The 22,776-nt window shown below is 40.9% G+C and overlaps 1 protein-coding gene across 2 annotated transcripts in view; it reads right to left on the bottom strand.

Moving 5' to 3' along the window:
- spon1b (spondin 1b) overlaps window positions 1-22,776 on the bottom strand; it is an 89,233-nt gene that overhangs the window by 30,736 nt on the left and 35,721 nt on the right. For both annotated transcript variants that reach the window (XR_011602531.1, XM_070971809.1), the window contains exon 6: window positions 21,979-22,127. Coding sequence is in view for 1 of the 2 variants with exons in the window: in XM_070971809.1 (XP_070827910.1) it covers window positions 21,979-22,127 (149 nt within the window). In the remaining variant the exon portion in view is untranslated. The remainder of the gene's footprint in view (window positions 1-21,978; window positions 22,128-22,776) is intronic.

The following is a 22,776-nucleotide window of genomic DNA, read 5'->3' as shown; positions in this document are numbered from 1 at the left end:
AGCAGCACTGGTTCTCACACCATTATGGCTTTCACCCCTTCAAAAGAACGATCATAGGCTTATGTCAAAACAATGTTAGCGTCTTTCTTAAGGAGGCTAGTCAACAGTTCAGTTACCACAGGGAGGCTGTGTACAAATCTCGTACAGAATCCACATATGCCCAACACTCCCATAACTTCCCATGGGGAGACTGAGGATGGCTTCTGCTTTTGCATGACAAATGAGAAAATGCAAGACAAAATACTTCAAGTTGACATTAATCAGTCTTAATGACAATTTCAGTGTTAATGTTGGTTTTAAGACAGTGCTAACATAACACTTTTTGACCACTGAAAAGTGTTAATGATAGATTAGGGATATTCCCCCTCTCTCTCTTTCTCTCTCTGTCTCTTGTATCTCTGTAACTCGAACATTACATTTTTAACGAGGTGCACATCATCTGTGGCGTAGTGTACAGTAGAGCTACCACAGCTCTGTGTGCAGGCTCCATAGCTACACCAAAACCCCTTAATGCAGAACAGTAAATCCTCTTTTTGAATGTAGAATGGACTCACTGCTGCCCCTTGTGGCTGCTGGCTGAAAAAAAAAACACAAGCAGTAAATGCAGGTTTCATTGTAGTTGTAGCAGGTGTTTTCTCCCAGTGGACCTCTGGGGGCAATAATCATCCAATTCCAGCTCGGTGCACTTGAAAAGCTACTTGAACAAGCCACACGAAAGTGGGATTTAGTCTCTTTATGTTAAGCATTTTTGTGATCTGCGTTAGTTAGTTTGACTGTATTCTTCTCTCAGGTCACATGCTTTTCACATGCCTTTTCATGTTTCTTTGTACTGTCTGTGTGTTATGTCATGTTTCCTTATGAATTATTTGTTATCATTCATTCCTTGCAAGTGTTTTCTTTCTTTGCTTATGCCGTGCCTGTAAGAAATAGATTTGTACGTATGGTGTACACCATATGCACTTGCGTTAAGTTAGGGCTCTTGAGCATCTTTGACATGGAACCCAGCATTCAATTTATTGATCTGATGAGGTCTGACGACGGACAGCATTAACAAAGGTTAGCAGGTTAACAAGCTGGCAACAGTGTGTGGTGCAACCATGAGTTCTAAGTCAAAAACACTTGAATTAACTGTTCACTTTGGACCATAATGATAATGACTAGTTGGTGAAGACAGTCAGAGTTGCAGAATTCATCTGAGGCCACCACTGAGTCTGTGAAATTAAGCATTTGGAAAGCCTGTATTGCAGTGGTCTCCAATCACACCAGTCAGCTGGGGTCTACCCTAGATATCAAATCAGGACTGATTTCAACCCTGGACACCTGAGCACTGCAGCTGACCTGCTGGTGTGGGAAAGAAAACTAGCAATAGACAAGGTCAGAACTATGACTTCAAGGCAAGTTCTACAAAGTCCACAATTCAAAGCATGTTGCGCAGTATAAGAAAAAATGAAAAAACATCACAAGAAAATGAAAAAAACAAGAGCAATTTATGTGAGCAACATGTGTCAAGTAGAAGGCCAGTGTGAATGGAAGAAGGAAAGGCAGTAAGGTCACAAAGTTGAAAAAAGGAAAGAACAGCGAAGAAAAACAAAACAAAAAGCACAAGTAAATATGGGTGTCAGAGAGAAAGACTGCACAGGGTGCTGAGGGAGGAGGAGGCAGGGTCAGGAGGGAGTATGAAAAGTAGAGTTTTGTACAGAGGAGAGCAGAGAAAAGGGAGAAGCAGGAGGTCACAGTGGGAGTGAGAGTCCAGTAATTGCTTTGACCTTGAGCTGACCCGAGGTGTAACTCAGTCAAAGCTAGTGATGAATTCAATGCCCTCGGCCTTGTCGTGGGAATAAAGTCACCGCTCACAGGGATTTCTCTTTCTGACCACTTGGAAAAAAACATGGAGGGAGGACAACACAAGCTGAAACAGAGTCTGGTTGGGTGGGCTTCACAGCTGTCCAGGGAAACTGGACTGCCAGAGAGAGAGAGAAAGTGCTGTAGAGAAAATCTGTAACACTGTTGGGGCACATGGCTTCTGCTCTGTGTAACCTGTCAGATGGATGACGTTTTTGACCACAGATAGACTGAACACTGGTGAAGGACTTGGAGAGAGAAGAACTCACATTTCGTCTCTCCGTGCTCTTCTCTGTTAGGTTGCAGCAGCAGTTTTCCAACAAAGAATACATTAACAGGTTCTTCCTGCTCATTAAACTTTCAGGAGGCTCATAGCAGCTACAGGAAAATATGTCATATTTTGAAATGGCTTGCACTATGTAACCATCTCTATGAAAAATGATCTTTTATTCACTACACGATACAGTAATATATAGGCAACACATTTTGAACAAATATGCTGGAATAATGCAGCATCATATGTACATTGTCTACGCTCTTCACTTGTTACTATAGTCTTTAAAAGAAAAACAAAAACAACACTGACATGACATTTCTCTGAATTTCAATTGGATATTTGAGGTACACATTTCATGACAATGTTGGATTATTTTTTTCATACTGTTCAGGTGATACACTGCCTAGCCTACTGTAGTGTGCACCGTACTGTAAGTGCAACCCACCATACACAGAAATGGATTAAACAGGTGTCAGTTTCTTTGACTGCAAATTGTAATCCAGCTTGAACATCCTTGTCAACTGATAGAATGGCGAGCCCACATAGCTCGTCCTACCACATGGAGGTGCGCAGGTAGGTTTCAATTAGTGCTGTACTTGTTTCCTTTATGTTTATTTATGCACTGAGATGCGGACATGCTCAGAGCATCATTCAGTCTTGATTGTCTTTGTAGGTCCGTCTCCTCCATTTCACATGGTTTGGTCAGATCAAAAAGAAATCCAGACAAGTCATCTGCATTTGTTTAAAAGGGGCACAGAGAGCTGTTAGAGCCTGGTGCACTGAAGTAGTATGTCATTTGATAAAGTAGTCTGATATATACAGTATGCTTGCTCCGGGTCTGGGGTGTAATCATTTTAATTATTTTCCATTTGCATTTCACTCAGGGTGTTGGTTGCTGGTGTTGGTGTCGTGTTGCTTTGATTACAGGTTCAATGTCCATATTAGAAGAAATCTCTGTTGCAATGGTCCAGCGTCTCTGTATTTTTGCATTAAGTCAATTAGTCCATTTAACAGCAACAAGGCTACATCCAGCTGCATGTCCTTCGACTGAAGTGTCTTGCTGACAATGTCCACAGCAAACAGAACATCACATCATATGACCATAGACATACTGAATTCAAACCATTGCATTTCATTAGCCGGTGACTTGAATTCACTTCGCTTTGAGTATTTCTCACCTTTATCTTACAAAGTTGCCAAAGAATGGCTTTGCTTTTGGATGACATTTTGCTACACACTGCATGGTTTGCAGTAAGCCCTGACACTGAGACAGAGCATATAGGCTTGGACTAGACTAGACTAGAATCTGGAAAGTGAAAGTATGTGTCACAAGCCAGAAACATGAGAATTGGCCAGCTGTGCATCTGGGTCCATTAAGAAAGACTGCTAATGCTAACTAGACCCCCTCCTTTTTATTATGTACGCCAAAACTAGTAACCAGCTTCCCCTTTCAAGACTGGAACACAAAATTAACAGCATGTACCCAGAAAATGGAAAAATATACATAATATCTGCAGTATCGTGACTTTGAGTGTATATTTCCTTAAACAAAAAGTGAGAAGACTTTAATCAAAAGAAGCCATACCATAATGCAATAAGACGATACCAGTAAGAGTCCTGCTTTCAAACAGTACACATGTACTTCTTTTTTATTTCATTTTATCAAATAATTAGCAAACTAAATTGCTCCTGTCCAGGTGCCCTGTAGCAGGTTAAATCCAGCTCGGACTGTTTGGTGGTTTGACACAGTGAGGCATCATATTTTATGTAAAATCTAGCAAAGGAAGCAGCACCTATGGAAAAATGGAAGTACTCTTGTAAAGTAAACATACATCTTAGTCGCATTATTTCTGAGCAGCATTACAAGTCTTATGAGCACTCCTTAAGGTTATTAGCTACTTCTTAATCTCTGCACTGACCTGCACTAAAAACATTCCACCCACACATTTCTAAGAACAGACTCAGAGAAACCCTGATTAAATTGATGGAAATATAGTTCCACTGTGGTGGCACTGTAGCTACAACTTCTACTTGAGTTCTGTGGTCCTCCACACCACACGTCTCCCTCTGGAACCCGTGGTAATTATCTTGTCACAGGGATAGATTGGTGTGTTGAACACGACTGATTACACCGAGGCCGACTGACACAAAATATAACTGGCTCCAGCTCCACTAATGAAGAGGGATGTGAACTGGTGTCAAGCTGCTGTCACGCAGTAAATGCCAACCCACATGTCAGCACTGACACAGGCACTGAGGTTGAGACAGAGCACTGATTACACCTGATTGTCCAATATCCGGCTGATAAGTGTTAAACAACGATGGAGTGACAAGGGTAACACAGAGCAGAGGAATCCAAGAAGTAAAGGGGAAGGAAATAACAGTACGGACAAAGGGTGTGTGTGTGTGTGTGTGTGTGTGTGTGTGTGTGTGTGTGTGTGTGTGTGTGTGTGTGTGTGTGTGTGTGTGGGTGTGTGGGTGTGTTGTGAGACTACCATGCATCTAAGCAAATATCACTCATGTCAACTCCCAGTCAGTTTTTTGATACTTTCTACATCACATGGGGTGGTAAACATTGTTAAATCAAATTGTTAGCATTGTCACTGTGACCGTGTTAGCACGCAGAGTGAACGAAAACTCACAACAGGCACAACATCACCAAGTATATTAGTGTAATATTCTCACTTTAGCCAATGTCTAACTTTTAATGGCGTAGGAGTAAGTGAGTGCTCATGGGATATGAAAAGAATATAACAAGACACGAGGTGACACAACCGGTGAAGAGCGAGTTGGAGAGCGAGAGAGAGATCAGGATGGTGCAGCAGGGCCAGCAGCTCAGAGTAGAGTAGGTGGAGGGGGAGGCCATTTTTCTTTCCAAGAATCAGTCTTTAGTTAGATATAGGCCTTTTATGTACACACTACGACCTTCCTTGTGACTTCTATTCCAGTAGGATACAAAATTAGCCTCTGTTAACCAATCTGCTCACATTATCTCTGCCATCCTCTGTTAAACTCTGATTGTTAGTCTTGTGAATCTGTGAGTTGGACGCAAATTTAAAGCTCCTTGACAGCAGTAAACACATTGAGACTAAAACTTATACATCACTGAAAGAAATCAGCCATCGATGAGGGTGTGTGTGAGGGCAATGAACAAAGATGTGAGTACATTTTGGCAGGTTCTGCTGCACACAGAGCAGCGATCCATGCAATACGCAGCTCCTCATAATCTCCATTTGGAGTGATGTTCAAAGCAAGTTAAGAATACGGTGAGGAAGCTGAAATGATGATAATGTTGACTGCGCATTGGTTACGAAAATGGAAATGAGGGAGGGAGGCAGGCAGGGAGAAGTGATAAAGAAACCAAGGGAGGGGCGGAGGGAGGAATGATTGAGGAACATTAGGGAAGGAGGGAAAAGAGAGACAGTAAAAAGGAGGGAATGCAAGAGAGGAGAAAGTTGTGAGAAGCAAAGATAGCAAGATGTGAGCAGATGGATTAATTTCAGAGAACAGGAATGAAATGTAGCAGAGAAACGAAGGTGTGTAGGTGATAAACAATGCTCTGTTTACCATGTGTCATTCTGCTGATGTGTTGGGGATTAAAGCTTCGGTCCACATGAAAGAAGCCGCCTCATTATAAAACTCCCAACATATTGCTACCTGTTTGTCATGTGAGGCTAACAAGCTACTGTGCATCCCCTACTTAATGTCAGTCATCTGTGTATTTCTGTAACTAACAAATAACAGAACTTATTTTAGCATCTCATGCAAAAGCGCACACATCCAAACACATCTTCTGATCAAAACCTAATCTTTCTCCTCCACTCTAATGAGATACAACGGAAAAGAATAATTAGGATGAAAATCTACGGTGGGAAGTGCGGTAATAGCTTAAAAAAAATCTTTTCGTTATTTCAAAACTGGAAGAAAGACTCAGATCTTGCCTGAGGGCAGCAGCTTGGGAGATAATTGGGGATTCATGATGTGATTGTGATTATTGATGAGAAAGGAGAGGGGATGGTTGGCCGCTGTTAATCCTGACCCGCCTCCAACAGAGCCGCCGCTGACACAAACAACAGGTGTGGACTTGCATTTTAGTGTTCATCCAGGGCTTTTAATGAATACAAATTCCCAATTAGGAGAGGATGGAGGCACAAGACACACACACATGCACACCAACTCTGCAGATGCAGACATATAAAGTGGCAGCTGGAGAAGTGCAATAATGTTCCTCAGGGAATAGAAAACCTGAGCAATGGCGGTGCAACATGGTGAACTCCGTGGAAGAGGAGCGAATCCCTCTGTAGGTATCAAAATGATTCTGATTTTGTGGTGATTACACACTAAGAAAAATTCATAATTAGTAAAATTATATTCAGTTTCTGTCAATAGATGCCGCTAAATCCTACACACTGGACCTTTAATGTGCAGTGTACTGTCTTCCTCCCTTCTTTTGCCAATGTCTCACTTCCTCGATTTTAACCAAAAGGCTTGCACATTGCTGGAGTACCAGCCTCCCACTCAACTCGTTCGTCTAACACAATATGGGTGTGTAAGCTACTGCTGACAATGACCCTGATGAAGATCAATGTTGGTTATAACACGGTCATTTTAAATACACATTGCCATGTCAAATAATGGCTTTTAATTTTGCACAAATCCTACAGTGTGCCTTGGATCATTTTTGAAGAAACTTTCATTTAGCATTTTTTAGTGAGACTATATTTCACCCATGCAACAAGCCCTTCACAGTATGGAATAAACTGAATGTATTACTTTACACAAGTGGGTACAAATAATTAAGAAATTGATGTAGCTTGTTAGACAGCATTACAAAAAAGAATATAAAGACTCCCCTAACTCAACAACTCACAAAACTCAGCGATTTTTTAAGGGAATCTGGTACTTTCTCTCTGTGTGGTAGAGGAATATAATGCAGTTACAATGCTCTTTAGATTGTGCCACTGTGGTTATTACAGCCAATAGCACAACATACAGTCTCTCTTTCTCTTTCTCTCTGTGTCTCTCTCTTTCTGTCTCTCTCCTATCAACAATGTCCACACACTGGGTTGGAAATTAGCACCAGTCACCAGCAACATGCTTTTAAAATATGAAAGCAGGTGGTAGATTTCACAAAACAATGATTTACTATTGAGTGGCTGGTAAATTTGAACATCTATCTGCCAGTAGCTAAAACTTTATTTCCCACCCCGCCCACACATATTTAATAATTAATTTAATAATTATGTGTGCTGCTTTCATATTGTATTGTTTGTGAACTGATGTGTGATGATTGTGTCTGTGCTTTGAGGATGTTGCTGAGATTTATGGTCTGAGGGCATCATTCTTAATGAACATCTATTGAATGAAGGCATGTTTACTATAAATGTGTGGTCTGTATACTAATGTCATGCAAGGATTATGCCCACTTTATAGATAGCAGCGATGTTATTGTCACATTGCTAGCTAGCTGCTGCGAACTCCTCCCGACTTGGCAGCAAACTGTCCCTGTGTGCGCTGGGAGTCATGGTCGATGAAACCAGCATGTCATCTGCAAGAAGGGATGTAATCCTGAGGCCACCATTATGTCCATATTTCAGCTACGCTTGGACGTTCTGTCTGTGAAGAATCAGTGACAAGGCACAACCCTGGTGTCCAACAGCAACTACCAATGAAGCAGACGCCCTGTTGAGAATGCAGACAAAGCCCTTACTGCAGGGCTGTGTGTCTGGAATCAGTCCCTTGTTCACTTAATCACTACTTAATATATAATAAACATTCAGTAGTTTATGCAATAGTGAGCAGTAAATAGGGATTTAGGACACTTACTGATCATAATCATTTAGCACCATCACTGACGGCTGCATATGCTCACAATTTTTGCATCTATAAAATGTGGTGCATTGATTTGTGGGATTATTGATCATGCCATGGTTACTTTTATTTTTCCACCGTTCGACAACCTGAACAAAATCTACATTGCTCCTCCCGAATCCAAGGTCCAATAATCGACTTGAGCGATATCCCAAGGACGATGAGGGATCTGATAACTGCAATGATAATATCTCTCCTCAGTCTGAGCAGATCTTCAGATGAAGGCGATTCACCTTTTCAGAAACTCTCTTATCTGGATTATGACACTGGACTATAAGAGGGCACTTCTTGGTGAAATAAATCAAGTAAATGAAGCTGAAACTGGAGGAGATGCTTTGGGTTTACCCTCCTGTCAAGCAGGATAGTGGTCACTTCATCATCACGTTAGCAACTTCTCTACAATTCACTGTCCTTTTTCCCTTTTCCCTTTTCAGTCAGGCTTAGGCAAAATCCCTTTAGCACCCTTCCTTCCAAAAAATGAGAGAGAAGCCTGACAGAGAAGTAAAATGACCAAACAAAATAAAACAAAGTAAGACATGCCAAGGACAAGACAGGCCCTGCGGTGCCAGCCAGCCTAACAAACTGTCTCGCTACAGCCTCAATCTCTTCCATTGATTTGCTGACAGGGGATCTTTAGCCCTGAGAAAAAACAATCCATTCTGGACACCACTTTCTGTCCACGTTGTGCATTTTGAAATACCTTATTAAACATTTATGACTGGGCAAGGGTTATTACAACCACAATTCTATTAATCTCAGTCATCAAATATACATCACTGGTTTATCCATTTGGCTCTGCTGTCGCGTTATCTTTACAGGCGAGCTATCAGTGTGGCCTTTAAAAAAACATTCGTTTATAAGGATCACCTGAATTCAAAAAGTATCATCAAGTACATCATGACATGTATTTGTAGGTGACTCAGCAGACAGTTGAAGTGTAATGTAAGGCATTCAGGTGTTAAAATGTGGGCACACTATGAAGAAAAGGCAATTTAGAAGCAGCAGTCACAGCAAAGAGGAAATGATACAACAGTGACTTGTGAAAGCAAAAACTCCATCAGTGCACCTGAGCATTGATCTTAAATGAAGTCCCATGACAAAGTGAAGCATTAAAGCCTTTCAACATTAGATGAAAGACAGAAGCACGAGATAAGCTAAGAGAGATGTCGACATCCTGTCTAACACCAGAATGTAATTGACTTGCAAACCCTCTTAGCTAACTGTCACCAGTGACCTGCTGTAAATCCCATTTGGATTACATAGTAATCTGTCTAAATAACAAATATATTTGTCCCCAAGGACTCTGCACTAAAAGTCATGTTGGAAGCTCCATATGACATTAAGAGGACACAGATAACTAACAAGTTTGAATTTCCCAAACCCCCCCCCCCCCCCAGGTGCTGATGTCCATATACTGCACATGAATGTCTGCCAACACAGCTGACGTGAGCTGCTTTATACCAAAGGGGATGACGCAGAGAAATATCTCATGTCAGTGAGTCCAGCTGTCCATGAGTGCTGCTCACTGCTGTTTACAACAGTTTGCATTTGACTTTTCACGTTTGGATTTGTTTCTTCCTCTGGGGGCAGAAATATCTACATCAGACACCAGAATTCAATTTGGGCAAACAGAGCATGTTTGAATAGAAAAACAGCCATGCTTGCAGCTCTGTGAGGCTGTTAGCATGCTAAAGTACAGGTTATCTGAGTTGTTTCTGTTTTTGTCAGTTTTAATAGGATAATACAATAGGATAATGAGAACAATTCGGCTCCCTGAAACAACTGAATGATAATCACTGAACTGATCGTGAACATAAAAATGAGCTGAGCACCTACAAACAAACAGCTGAACCCAAGTTGCAGCCCCTCCTGATGTTCTGTGTCCTTCGAAAAGCATCAGAGTAACACAGATTTTTAATGCAAACTGCTTTATTCAGTGCTTTAATTATTGAGTTAATTAAATGGCATTGCAGCAATGAATGCATAAACCAGTTTCTCAGATTCTATTTGTGATGTGAGTCTTTTGAATTTTGATATATTTCCCTGTGGTACGATGATGATCGAGAAATATTTGATATGTGATTTTCGAAGATAAGGTCAACCTCCAGGATGACGTCCCGGTTTATGACTGAGAGGCTCCTGTGGCAGAAAATCACACACTGTGAGATGAAGTCTACCCAATCCCCACCCAATTGCTCTGACCTCATTAACAAAGGGTCAGACCTCGAGCAAATAGCCACAGAGTTCCTCCACCCGAATCAAACTCTGTAGAGGACCTCAACAACAAGTAGACAGACTTGTAACTTAATCAACTTCATTGCAGGGAATCTGGAGCTTTTGCAGCCTTTTTTTTTTTTTTTTTTTTTTAATGGACTAGACTAACTAGTTCATTTTAATATGTGTGAACTAAACTTTGAAATTGCTTTTCTGAAGTGTGAACCTGCACAACACTGGTTCCTACGTTTCATCCTGAGCAGAATATGACTGAACTGCCAAAATGGCAAAAGTCATCAGCATTTATCCTCTGAAGACTTTGTGCTAAATCTCCAGGAGATGCTGACATATTTCACTGGATAAGTGAATTCTTATCTCTATATTAGAAGTCATCCGAACATCAAAGTCATTTGGATGAATCCTCTGTGGACCATTGATAGCTGTTCCAGGTTTCATGACAATCCAACAGTTGTTGAGATATTTCCAAAGTGATAAACAAACCAACACAATGGCATTGCCATCCCTGGAGCCAAACAGCTAACCTGGCTGAAAAGCCTCAGTTATTCTGTGTCAATGGATATAAACACATTTTGAAAGCTTTATATGATATTTGACTAAATGTTTAGAATCTAAAGAGCAAGAAGAGCTTTCTTTGTTTCCTTGTTTCATTGCCCCCCCCCCCCCAAACCTCACCACATTTGTGCATCACTTCCTCTTCTTTCCTGCTTGCATCTTGACCTCTTTCCAGTCATTCCATTAAAGCAGAAAGGAAATGTCCTGTAATTGAAAAGAAACTGAACGGATATTGCCCCGTCAACTGCACTGATCCCATAAATTCTTTCATTTTTTTAAATTAAAACTGCTGCTTAGTATTAAGTCAAATGCATTCAGCAACAAACAGCATTAACTGAGCTGCCAGGCTTTAATTATATAGTGTTTATTTAAGGACAAACAGAAGAAAAGAGACCAAATATGGAAGTTCTTTGTAAAATAATAATAATAAAAAAAACTTTCTGCTTTACAGAGAAGTGACATTAGGAAGAGTGCATCCTGTGGTTGTCACTGTCAACCTTGAAATGGATTCAACATGCTTCCATTTCAAAAGAGGAAAATAAACATTTTTCTGTTTCTAATTAATCATCACGGCCATGTTTGTGTCTTTCAACAATAAAGAAATCTGTGGTACCAACATTTTCTCTATTAATTACCTTCCTTCAATTTTCCTCGCAAATTCTATGGTGACCCTACTTCCTCTGCCAAATAAAACTACAAATTGTATATATATATATATATACACACACACACACATGCATACACACACATATATGAGGGCTGCATTGAAGGGAGCTAAGACATTCTACACTTGCACAAAAGTGTCTTCACCAGTTCATGTAAACCTAGACTGGACACACGTCTTTTCCCATTTACTTCCATCTTTCTGTTGACTGCAAGTCTCTAAAGATTGTGTTCAGACTTTTTTTTTTTTCAGTGACAGCGTAGAAGGTAATAAAATATCAGTGAGACAGTCACTGATTGGTACTAGAAAGCTGAAGTTGCAGAGCACAAATGAAATAAAATAATCTTTCAAACTGGGATGGATGTGTCTTGGCTGTCACTGTCTTCATCCTCCACTTCATTCATCCAGTTGTCTCCTTCCTGAAACTCTCAGCCAATTAGAGTTAGTTGTGAGACGCTGTCCGTCTGTCAGCCGCAAAAAGCTTTCCAAGACTCCCCCAGGACCTCCTCTATGCATGTATTTGTGAGAGTGTGTGTCTATGTGCGTGCCTGTCCCATTGTCATCAGCTGCTCCCTGACTTAACTACCTCTCACTCTTTCACAGCAAGAACTCAAGATAGCACTACATAATACTACTCCCACGTGTGCACAAATCACAAAGTTACACAAAGAGGGAAAGACATGCTCACACTCAGACACACAAATACACGCAAAGCCAGTGTCAGGCTGAGCTGTCTCTCTTTTTCCACCCACCTCTCGCTCTCGGTGACAAGAGAAGTCCAAATATAGTGCAACTGACAACACCCTTCATTGCAACCTGCTGTATGACCAACTTGACAAACACTCTAAAATCACCCCGAGTCCCAGTAAAGTGTAGCACAGACATGTATGGGTGTAAAATGCATAACATGTGCAAAATAAAATGTGTGAATCACATAAATAAACAAGCAAACCACCATCTTCTATAGAGAACCAGAATTGGGGTTAAAAGGGTAATCTATTCGGTTTTTATAGAAGATGATATGTATCCGATTAAAAAGAAAATGCCCTGCGGCAGGGAGAGGTGCGAGGCGTCAAGTTCATGTAAGGCAGCAGCGTGAACTCATCAAGACAACTCCAATCAATAGATATCAAGATGGGAGTCGTTCCATGATGAATAACAAGCATGCACTAAAAATAAAATTATTCCATCAAGACGAGCTGTTGGTGTCAGCGTGTCATTATTTGTGAAGGCTTGACAAGCTGCCTATCACCTCCCGCTACCCAAAGGGACAATGTGATGTGACACAGATGCTCAGAACTAATAATTATGTCCATCTGTGAAAGTTTTCATGGTACAATGCATTAGTGCAGTACGACACCCATCTCCACTTTCCCAGTGTTCTCTAATCCTTTTACATGCTTCCACAGATGTTTACTCATTTATGAGTAAAGGATAGCCTATAAAAAGGATATCTATGCCAAAAATACATTATAAATTTCAAACAACAAAAATTAAGCAATGTAAAATATGGAATAATGCTCAAATTAATTAGAAATCTCTATTTGCACGAGCGTTTCGATTCATCACACTGCACTTCTGCACACATATCTTTCTTTGAACATCTTAAAACATCTAAAATCCATTATAAGAATATATGCTAGCATTAATGTAACATAATGAAAAGCTGCAAATGTACCGTTAGCAATGCATTTATTTAGCGTATCCCTTGTGTTTATGGGCTATCAGTATGTTAGTTGAATCATATAATGGATGCTCTCTGCAGCCATAGTTTGGGAATGACAACTGTTTTACTGAGGAGAGTCAGTCTGTTGTACTAGCACAGAAAACTAAACTATAAACACACAACACACAAAACTATATCAGATAACCAAACAATGTCTGATTTAAGCAAATTAGACCAAACTAGTAGTTTAACGTTAGTAATGTTTTAAACACACTTCTGTATGCAGATATTTTGCACTGTGAAAAAGAAAAACTACAGTGATATGTGAATATGTGAATAGATATGTGATATGAAGGACTCAGAATGTGAAAGGCAGATAAAGAGGGAGAGAAGGAGCTGACTACTACTCCCCTTCACTGCACGCACGTTGAACAGCAACGCTGGCTAACTACCAAACTGAAGGACAGAAAATTTCCCTGCTGAGACATTTTGAGCAACACCACAAAAAACATTTCTCTCGATAGAGTGTAGACGCTGTGACGGCTTGACAAAGCATCTCGGAGAAAGGCAACGGTTTGTGAACATGCACAAAGAGATACACAGAGAAAGTAAATCACTTAGCATTACTTCCTTTGCTCTTAATCTGACAGGTGTCAGCCATGAAAAAGGAATGGGAGGGAGACATTGGAGCGCTCTCGTCGTGCTTGTGTTTTATTTTTCCATTTACTGGTGCGATGTGGACATCTACAAGGGGCAATAAAGATGTTGGGGGTGTGTGTGTTACTTGTGCTGGCTACATGGTGAGGACCGGGACAAGAGTGAGGACAATTTGAGAAAGTGAGGACATTTTGGCCCGTCCCCACGACTTCAAAGAGCAGTTTGAGGATTTGGTTTTAAGGGTTAGGTTAAAATTAGTGGTGATGGTTAATGTTAAGATAAAGGGCTGGGAAAGCATTTTGTGAATGATGGTCCTCGCAAGGATATACAATTGTGTGTGTGTGTGCGCCCGTGTGTGTGTGTGTGTTTGCCTGCCTGTATGCCTCTTTGTCTATCTGTGGTATGTCTGCAGCAATTTCCTGTGAAGTGTTTTGAGTAGAAAGATGAAAGTGAAGGATAGTTCTCTTGCTCCTCTTCTCCCATCCATCGCCTTCTCTCCTTCATCTCACCCTCCACCCTTCTTTGACAATCAGTCTGAAATAAGGCCTTTCAAAACTGAGAAAATAATAAAAACACGAAGCGTAAATAGAAAGAAAGGAGGAGTGAGAGAATAGGAGAGGCAGAAAAATAAGGCAGTGCTCATAAAGGCTGTGTTGGGTATTCACACAGTGATGTCAGTCAGTTAGTGGGAGGCGTTTGGAGAAAATGCAGTGATGGAAGAGAAAGCAAAGATAGTAGAAAACAAAGAAATAGAATTAAGGGCAGTAGAGTGACACAAATAAGGAAGTAAGAAAAGAAGCATGGAGGCAAAGAAAGAAGGACTGTTAGACGGGCAGAAAGAGGAATGGACCAAAGTGTTTGGTAACGTTAATTAATGTTCCCGACTCATGAAAGGAAAACAGTATCAGACTTATTAATGTTTCAAATGGATGAAATTAATGGAAAAATGGAAGGAAGGCTGGGATAAAATGTAAAGAAGAAGTAAATAAAGAAGACGAGAATGAGGCGGGAACGGAAGAGAGAGGAAAAAATTCTGAACTTTGAAACGACTAAGAAGGAAGATGTAAAAAAAAAATAATTAAAAAGATCAATCAATGAAGAACATTAATAACGCTAAGTGAAGAGGACGGTTGCACAAGCAAAGCAGCCACAGACCAGCAGTAGAAACTGGTACGCCTGACCCATCGCTCAGAGATCAGAGCCACCGAGAAGGTCACTGTGACACTTTTCACATTTCCAACACTCAAACTTTTTGTCAAACTGACACTTTGTGATGGAAAGAAGAGCCACTTTGAACAGAGGAAATATCAGCTGCTGCTTTCCCTGGAGAGGTGTGATAGATACTCGCCCAGGGCAATATGTGGCGAGGCCTATGGCTCAGGGCAACGTTTGGAGGGAAAATGCGGGGCTGTGTGTCCACCTGTCTTTGTACTGCCTCCTTTGTGTGCCTGTTTTAAAAGGAAAGTGGAGCTATTGACTGCTCCCTACAGTGCTAAAAGCGGAGCCCCTTTTTTAAAAAGATGTTAAACTTTGACAGAAAAAATGGCATGCCAAATGGCTTTTCACAACAGCTGTAGGCCTGACAGGAGTGCCTGAAGAGCCTGCTGAGAGACGCATGCAGAAAGAAGAGGAACCCAACTGACAAATCCTTTTAGAGGTGAGCAAGAGTGCACCGTGGAGCCAGCCGACTCCAGCAGACCTTGAGATTTTGGATACAGGAATCACTATGGAGGCAGAGAATTGCATTAACTTCATTAAAATCTAATTGACTGGTCCTGTGATCACACTTCTTCCCCTTTAAAGTTGATACAAATGCCTCATTGGCCAGCCGCTCTTGACATTTTGCTGTCTGATGTTGGTCTGATCACACCTGGCTAAGAGCATGTGGCATTTCACAGGGAGTAATAATGAGGTAGCTACAGATTTTTTTTGTGTGCCAGTGCACTGTGGCATTAAAAGGGTTGAGGATTTACTTCTTGGCCAGCAGCTCTTCAAATTTAGAACCTCCACTCATGTGATTGTCTCGCACTCTGTGCTGCATCTGACATTTCCAAGCCATCAATACTTAGATGTGCCGTGTAATTTCATTTCTTGAGTAAGAGAGTGGTGACATTAAAAAAAATACTTTTAGTTCCTCTGGACAAAGAGACACAAATCTGTCTTATCTGTCTGTTCTTAACCCAATGACACAAGTAGCTGCATTCAAAATGAGCTCAGGCAGCTGTCCTTTGCTTGATAAAGACGAAGCGAGAGGTGTAAATGAGAAATCACACAAGTTGGCCATATAAAAACAGTACACCATGCAGTTCATGGTGAAGCATATCTGAAGGCTCCTGTTCCCCAACTGCCTGCAAGACACTCAGTGGCCTCAGGGGCCTCATTCAAAAAGTTGTACAAACAGATCTGTTCTTAGGTGGCACACAGAGGTGATTTAAGAGAACTTGTGTTGACTAATTTTCTCGTATATAGAATTCCTGTACTTAGAGTGCTCCAAGACCGTCATGTACAAATAGTCTTAGCGAGGGAAAAACACTTTAATTAAATGGGGAACTCCACCAGTTCTACACATCAAGGCCTATTTGCAGGTCTTGAGGAATACTACTGCATAATGTGGAAGAAGATGTATAAAGCCTTTGTGTCTCCAGAGTAGGAATTCAGATTTGTTCTCAAAAATTAGATATTTTCTGGCTTGAGAACAGAAGCACACTATGCCTGGGAATATCTGGATCTGCACTCGTTTTCTAGGTACAGCTTCATTGGTTATAATTCAATAATTATTAAGGCAAAAGAACACCATTTATGTTACATTAGAATGAACATATAAACTTTGTATGCAGCTTGACTTTTGCTGTAGCTGCGAGGAATATGGAATGACAGGTTGCAAGTGTTTTTTTTTTGTTGTTGTTGTTTTTTTACCATTCTTCATTGTATAAACAAACAAAATTCATTTCACAAAGTAATTTTGCATTCAATTTTCAAATTCATTCAATAAAGCTGAGACAGATTTCATATTCTGCCAGCATTCACAGGCTGCTACTATGAGCCTTCTGTAACAGCCAAGCAACATTAGAAATCATAATTAAGTCAATGATCACTCCAAATTAGAAAGCAAAGCTCTCGAAAAGCTCTCACTCACTTCGTGTGAGATTTTGGATGGATTCTTTGGGAGATTATCTTCCTTCAGTGGTGCTCTGAGATAAGCACATTTAACCATACTGTTGAATGTGTTCATCACAATAAGCTTTCAGTGTGATCCACCAGCTTACATACACAGCTATTGCATATTAAGAACCGAATCTGTAGGCATCCATATTTTCTAAATATATTCCATACGTTCTAAATGTAAAAAAAAAAAAAAGAAGAGTGAATCCTGTTTCCCGGGATTAAACCCTATTGTGTGAAGTGATGTCTCCTCTGCAGCTTAGTGTCTAACATTTTGTATCTCATCTGTTTAATTGGTACATACATGAGCATTGTAAAAATGACAGCTTTAAGTACATGCTGTAACTTTCTTCTTAATTCCCCTTCAATCCATGCCTTAGATGCTTTGTTTGATCTTCTGCTTCAAAAGTGTTTTGGGTCAACTAATACCACCGCAGTACTATTTATTTGTATTAAGTTCTTCTGTCTTGTTCAAAATTTGGGGCCGTCAATTATGTTAAAAATCACCGACTTCCACTTTCTTGTGTACAAGTGACTTGACACCAAGTTGATACGAGTAATTATGAACTCATTTATATGAGCGAAGTCCTCACCATTCAGGTCTTTTTGTCTTTAAAGGATGTGATCTGACAGCTGCAGTGAACTAACAAACACGCTTTAGGATCTTGGCACGTTTGAACCTGTTCCTGAATGCTGCCAGTATTTTGAGAGATCCATTTTCAGAAAGTAGTCCGAGCAGTGACTCTCAGCTGGTGTACCCTGCGGTATGAGCTTTCAAAATGAGCTCTATCACACATATTTTCCAAAACTTCGTGCATGCCGGGCCCTGTGCAGTGGCCTTTGTGCTCACATGCTTACCGGGGAGATTTTGATGGACGGCATGATGGCCAAGTTTGACTTACACAAACAATCAGTAGACGATGGAGTGCCGTCATGCATTTGCAATGCGTGCAGCAGCAATTCAACAAACACCTCAACTATGACTTCTCTCTATGTTTATACTGCTAAGACGGAGCAAGCAGTTGTTGTTGTGTCAATATCTATTCAGCCTCTAAATATTTGCTTTCAGATAAAAACCTGTGTGTCGTTTCTGATTGGTTATGCTGCCCCATGACTTTCTAAACAATATGACCTCTTCCTGGACTGTGCTGCAGTTTGAAGAAGCACCTTTTTGACACCACCATCGACACCAGTGAAAGCTCTCAAGTCTCTCTTTTGGCTGCCTGTCTGTCTGCCTCTGTCTGCCTGTCTTGTGCTGGGCTTAGGCCTGTGTTAGTTCGGGGAGCGCAGGTCGGCACTGGGATGGAGAGGTTGGTCTTAAGGCTTTGTCCACACATCACCACAGCTGATTGCTCCTCTGGATGGTTGGGATTCTCATCTAAGACAGGGATTACTGACCCATGTCGGCTTCCCACCTTTACAGCAGCCACTTCGATGTTCTCCCAGGCTGAACTTAGACGCCCCAGAGAATTGAAAAGATGTGAGTGTGCATGTGTGTGCCCTAGCTTGCTTGTGTCTAAAGCCTTGAAAAGACAACTTCAATATCTTTTTCAACAACCAAAACGTTATTTTCTCTGCAAGAAGTATGTGCATGTACATGAGGACACATCTAAACACTGGAATGATGCTAGTGTGTAGTTTTTTTGCATTTATGTGACAGCATTTCTTTTAATTATCACCTTAGAATCAGGCTGCTGATGATCTGGTTTGCCTCTCACAGGCCATCTGGCATGTTGTCAGCTCAGTTTTACACTGGTTATTTATCACACATCCACACCTCAGTAACCGTGCTTAACATAGATTCAATATAATATATCAACATTCACACATAATCCCATAAAGAACTGCAAATGACTGATTTTAGTTTTGGGGTTTTGTCCAGATTAAACAAACAAGGTATAACATGCTACTTACTGAGCTTTAGAGATGCTGGCAGGCAGATTCTTTTTAACATTGGACCCCCAAAATGTAGAACTACTAGTTTAATGATGTTGAAAACATGGATATGCACAACAATTGTTGTTGTTGTTATTCTAAAAAGTAAAACTACTGTCAGCTGGAGTGGAAATTACTGAAAGACTGTTAATAACCTCAACCTCAACCCAATCCTAATCAGTGATTATAGACCATCAGCACAACACCAGAAATATTGGTGTTGATTTCAATTAATAATGTATGTATGTAATATTGCAGAAATTATGAGTTGATTAATCCATTAGTAATTAGTCATTCGTCGTGGAATCTAATAATTTTCATTAATCAGTAATCGTTGTTGAATGAATTTATTTAATATCATTTTAAATTTGTTCAGGTCAAATTTGACCCCTTTAGAGTGAAAACACCCTTAATGTCATTCTTTCACCCTGAAATTTGATGACCTTTTCTAATGTGACAATTCACAAAAAACAAAATATTTAAAATTATTAAAGTTTTGTTTCGGTGCTAAAATTTTTGGATATTGAAGCTGTTCCGGGTCAAATTTGAGGCATATCTACCAGCAAGGAAAATGGTGATTTTAGGGAAACTGTACATGCCATGTGTGTTTTGATACAGCAGTGAGGACAGTGCTTGATGTTTGTAACGTTATAAATGGTTGTAGCTCCCAACATCCTACTTTCAGTTTTAATAAAATATACTCAAATCATTATGGCTGTTATCTTTTTCGTGCCTTTGGTAAAATACACAGGACCTGATATTGTGTAATGTTTTTTCTCCAAAAACGAGTGGCGTAAAACCTAAGAAATACACTCTCCCTGCTTTCTGAAACACTCATTAAGGATTAATCGCCCATTTGTTAATGTGAGATATAAACTATGGAGACGTTCTGTGGTTCAAAATTTGGTATCGATGCTTGTTATGATAGTATTCTTGGGCTGGGTCATTGAGCCGGACCATACAGTGAAGGTGTAGAATATGAACATGAGCAGTATGTAAGGGTTAATTTTGTACTGCTGCTCAGATATTTTAAAATCATTTTGTTACATTTTATAATGTTTAGAGGTATAAACGATGTAATCTGTACAACTTTTCATTGTAAAAACTAATCAATTAATCCATATATAATCCATAAGCATTAGTTGCAGCTGTTGCACTGTTAGTATGTGTAATGTTTTTTGTATATATATGATTTTATTTTACTTTTTGTATTTTTGGACTAATAATATGTCAGCCTACTATATTGGAGGTGACAATTATACACACGGTTCTTCTCCTAAAAGAAAAGACACTAAGCACATTGTGGGATCTATATTTTGCCGTGTGAACGGGACGTAGGGCAGGACACAAAACTTAATTGATTCAAGGATAAAAATAAATTTAAGACTCCATGTTACTAAGTCCATCAACTCAATAGCCAACATTCCAGCGTACAGTGTACAATCGAGCTGTTTCACTCTACAGCTCAACTGCTAACATTCCAGTCTACAGTACACAATCAAGCCATCTCATTCCGCTATGAAACAGGCTGAAGTCTCCATTGTGTCGGGGTAGTTAGTCGCTCCAGAGACAGACACAGCCAGCCAAGAGAGGAGTTAGGGCTGTCCGTCAGCCTCTAATGTCTCCACACAACAACCCAAACCTAAACTGACAGGCACACACCACACTGACAGCCCACTAACAACATGCTATTGTTCCCTCGCAAATGGCCAGGACACACCTTTCAGTGCCCAGAGAAAGAGAGAGCATGGCAGAGAGAGGACGGACAGAGACGGCCATATACTGCAGGCCTGAGTCCAACCAGCTCACAGGACGTCCAAGTAACGTTTAAATTAGGGTTGGCCCGCGTGGATAAGGTCTTCTAATTTTATGCTGTGATACTGATGCTGTGTATCGTGATGAAGTACATTTGAGAAACTGATTATAGACAAAATAACCAGATGCTAATGTCTGTGTTTGGGCAAATTAAACACCTGACAAATTCTGCATCGATAGACAAAGGCTACAGACCCTATGCTGCCGTAACAGTCCCACTCACTTACATAACACAAACAATATTAAACAGCATTAACATCTCCAACACTATCATACACTACATTGTTTTCACATTAATTCAAATAAATTTCGTGGTAGTTCTAGTTCATTCTTGTCCCTATTCACAGCTGTCAGGGGGTGGGAGGCGTGTTGAAGCTGTGTACCATGCTATAAATGGTATGGCAAAATATCTGATGGTAAGCCAGTTTCTATCCTCTCAGTCGGCTAAATGTTGTCATGTTACCCAGTCTTATATGCATTTGAACAGACACAAGTATCTGACTCACCCACACACACACACACACACACACACACACACACACACACACACACACACACACAGTACGCTCAAGCACATCTCTCAGCTGTGTCCTGTCATGCACACTTCCTTGTCTGTGTTATGTTTTACACGCACGCGCGCGCACACACACACACGCAATCTTGAGGAGCTGAGGAAACAGCCTGTCCTCTCCGGGTGCTATCCAGTGGATGCCTTCCAAAAATATCTGATCCCCTAAAGGCACAGTTCACTCAAAAGAAGCGTGCTGATGTTTTCCAAAGGAATCTCATTTCAAGCACAGCGCAAGTCAGGCACGCACTGTCAATATGCATCTGCTTTAATGATGCCTGATGAGAGGGGGGAGAGTGTGAAGACTACCTGCGTCGCAATGTAAACACTCGACGTGGAAATGAGAATTTCACTGTGTTGCACATTCATCAGCTGCCATTTTGACAGAGCAAAATTAGTGTGTGTGTGTGTTTGTATGTGTGTGTCATTTCAGATCTTTATTGCCTCAGCTTGTCATTAACCTCTCAGTGTGCCCTCCTAACAAATGACAGGGGGGCATGACAACATGCTGAGATATGATGATGATACTGGATCGACTATGCGAGTGTGACTGCCGTTCTTGGATTTTAGTTCATTATTTTATTTGTCTTTTGATGCATGCCATTTTTAGCCTCTGCCACTTGGACTCAGTCCAATAGGAGGATCATAACACAATTGGAAAGGCATGGAAATAGTGCTGGAACATCAAAAATGGAGTGACAGAACCAGCAGTCTCCATCAGATGTCCACCCTACCTTCTGTCGAATCTCTTCCTCCATCTTAATGGGGGAGCCAAACTCAGCGACCTGGCGGACGCCCTCGCTGGCGTAGCCTCCGTACTCCCACAGCACATAGCCTCTGGAGTGAGATGCACCAATCAGAGCCGACCAGTGGTTGGCTCTTCCTGGAAGACAAGAGAAGGAGAGACAAAAAAAAACCTGGGTTTAAATTCTGAGAAGTAAGTCAAGAGGAGAGTGACTGGAGGAGTAGCTGGCTGGCTGCCTTCAGTCGTTCATCAATTTTTTTAGAAAGGGATGATAAACTGGATATTATAGGTTAAGCCATACATTGTGTTCACTGTAGCCCATTTCCTGCTTCTACCAATCAGAGTGATATATCCATGCCACTGGCTTCATATTCAGCTGAGTTCAGATACAGCTTAGTGGTTGCTAGGAGCCACTTATGTCTAAGTTGTGGTTTCATGGGCAGGGTTGTGTGCAGTACCAGGCTGCCAGTGGAGACTAATGGCACATTTCCATTACACAGTTCCAGCTCTACTCTACTCTACTTGGTTTGGTTGAGTTTCCATTACAATGGAGTACTTCATAGTACCTCCTCAGCATAGGCGGGGTCGTCATACCACGGCTGCAACTGCCATGACGTCAATTTGTACGCGACGCAAACAGAGCCGACAAACAATGGAGGACATCGAGGCGATGTTGTATTTGCTGCTCGATTTGTGGCTTTTTGTCACACACAAAGTCGTCGACAGACCATGGTGGTATTTTACGAGCAGCCATTTCCCTCGAGTGAGAATAAAGAATAAAGTCAGC

This window comes from Chaetodon trifascialis, chromosome 10 (assembly GCF_039877785.1).
Source record: "Chaetodon trifascialis isolate fChaTrf1 chromosome 10, fChaTrf1.hap1, whole genome shotgun sequence".
NCBI classification, from domain to species: domain Eukaryota; kingdom Metazoa; phylum Chordata; class Actinopteri; order Chaetodontiformes; family Chaetodontidae; genus Chaetodon; species Chaetodon trifascialis.
The sequence above is the reverse complement of the archived record's forward strand: the minus strand, read 5'-3'. Positions and strand labels throughout refer to the sequence as shown.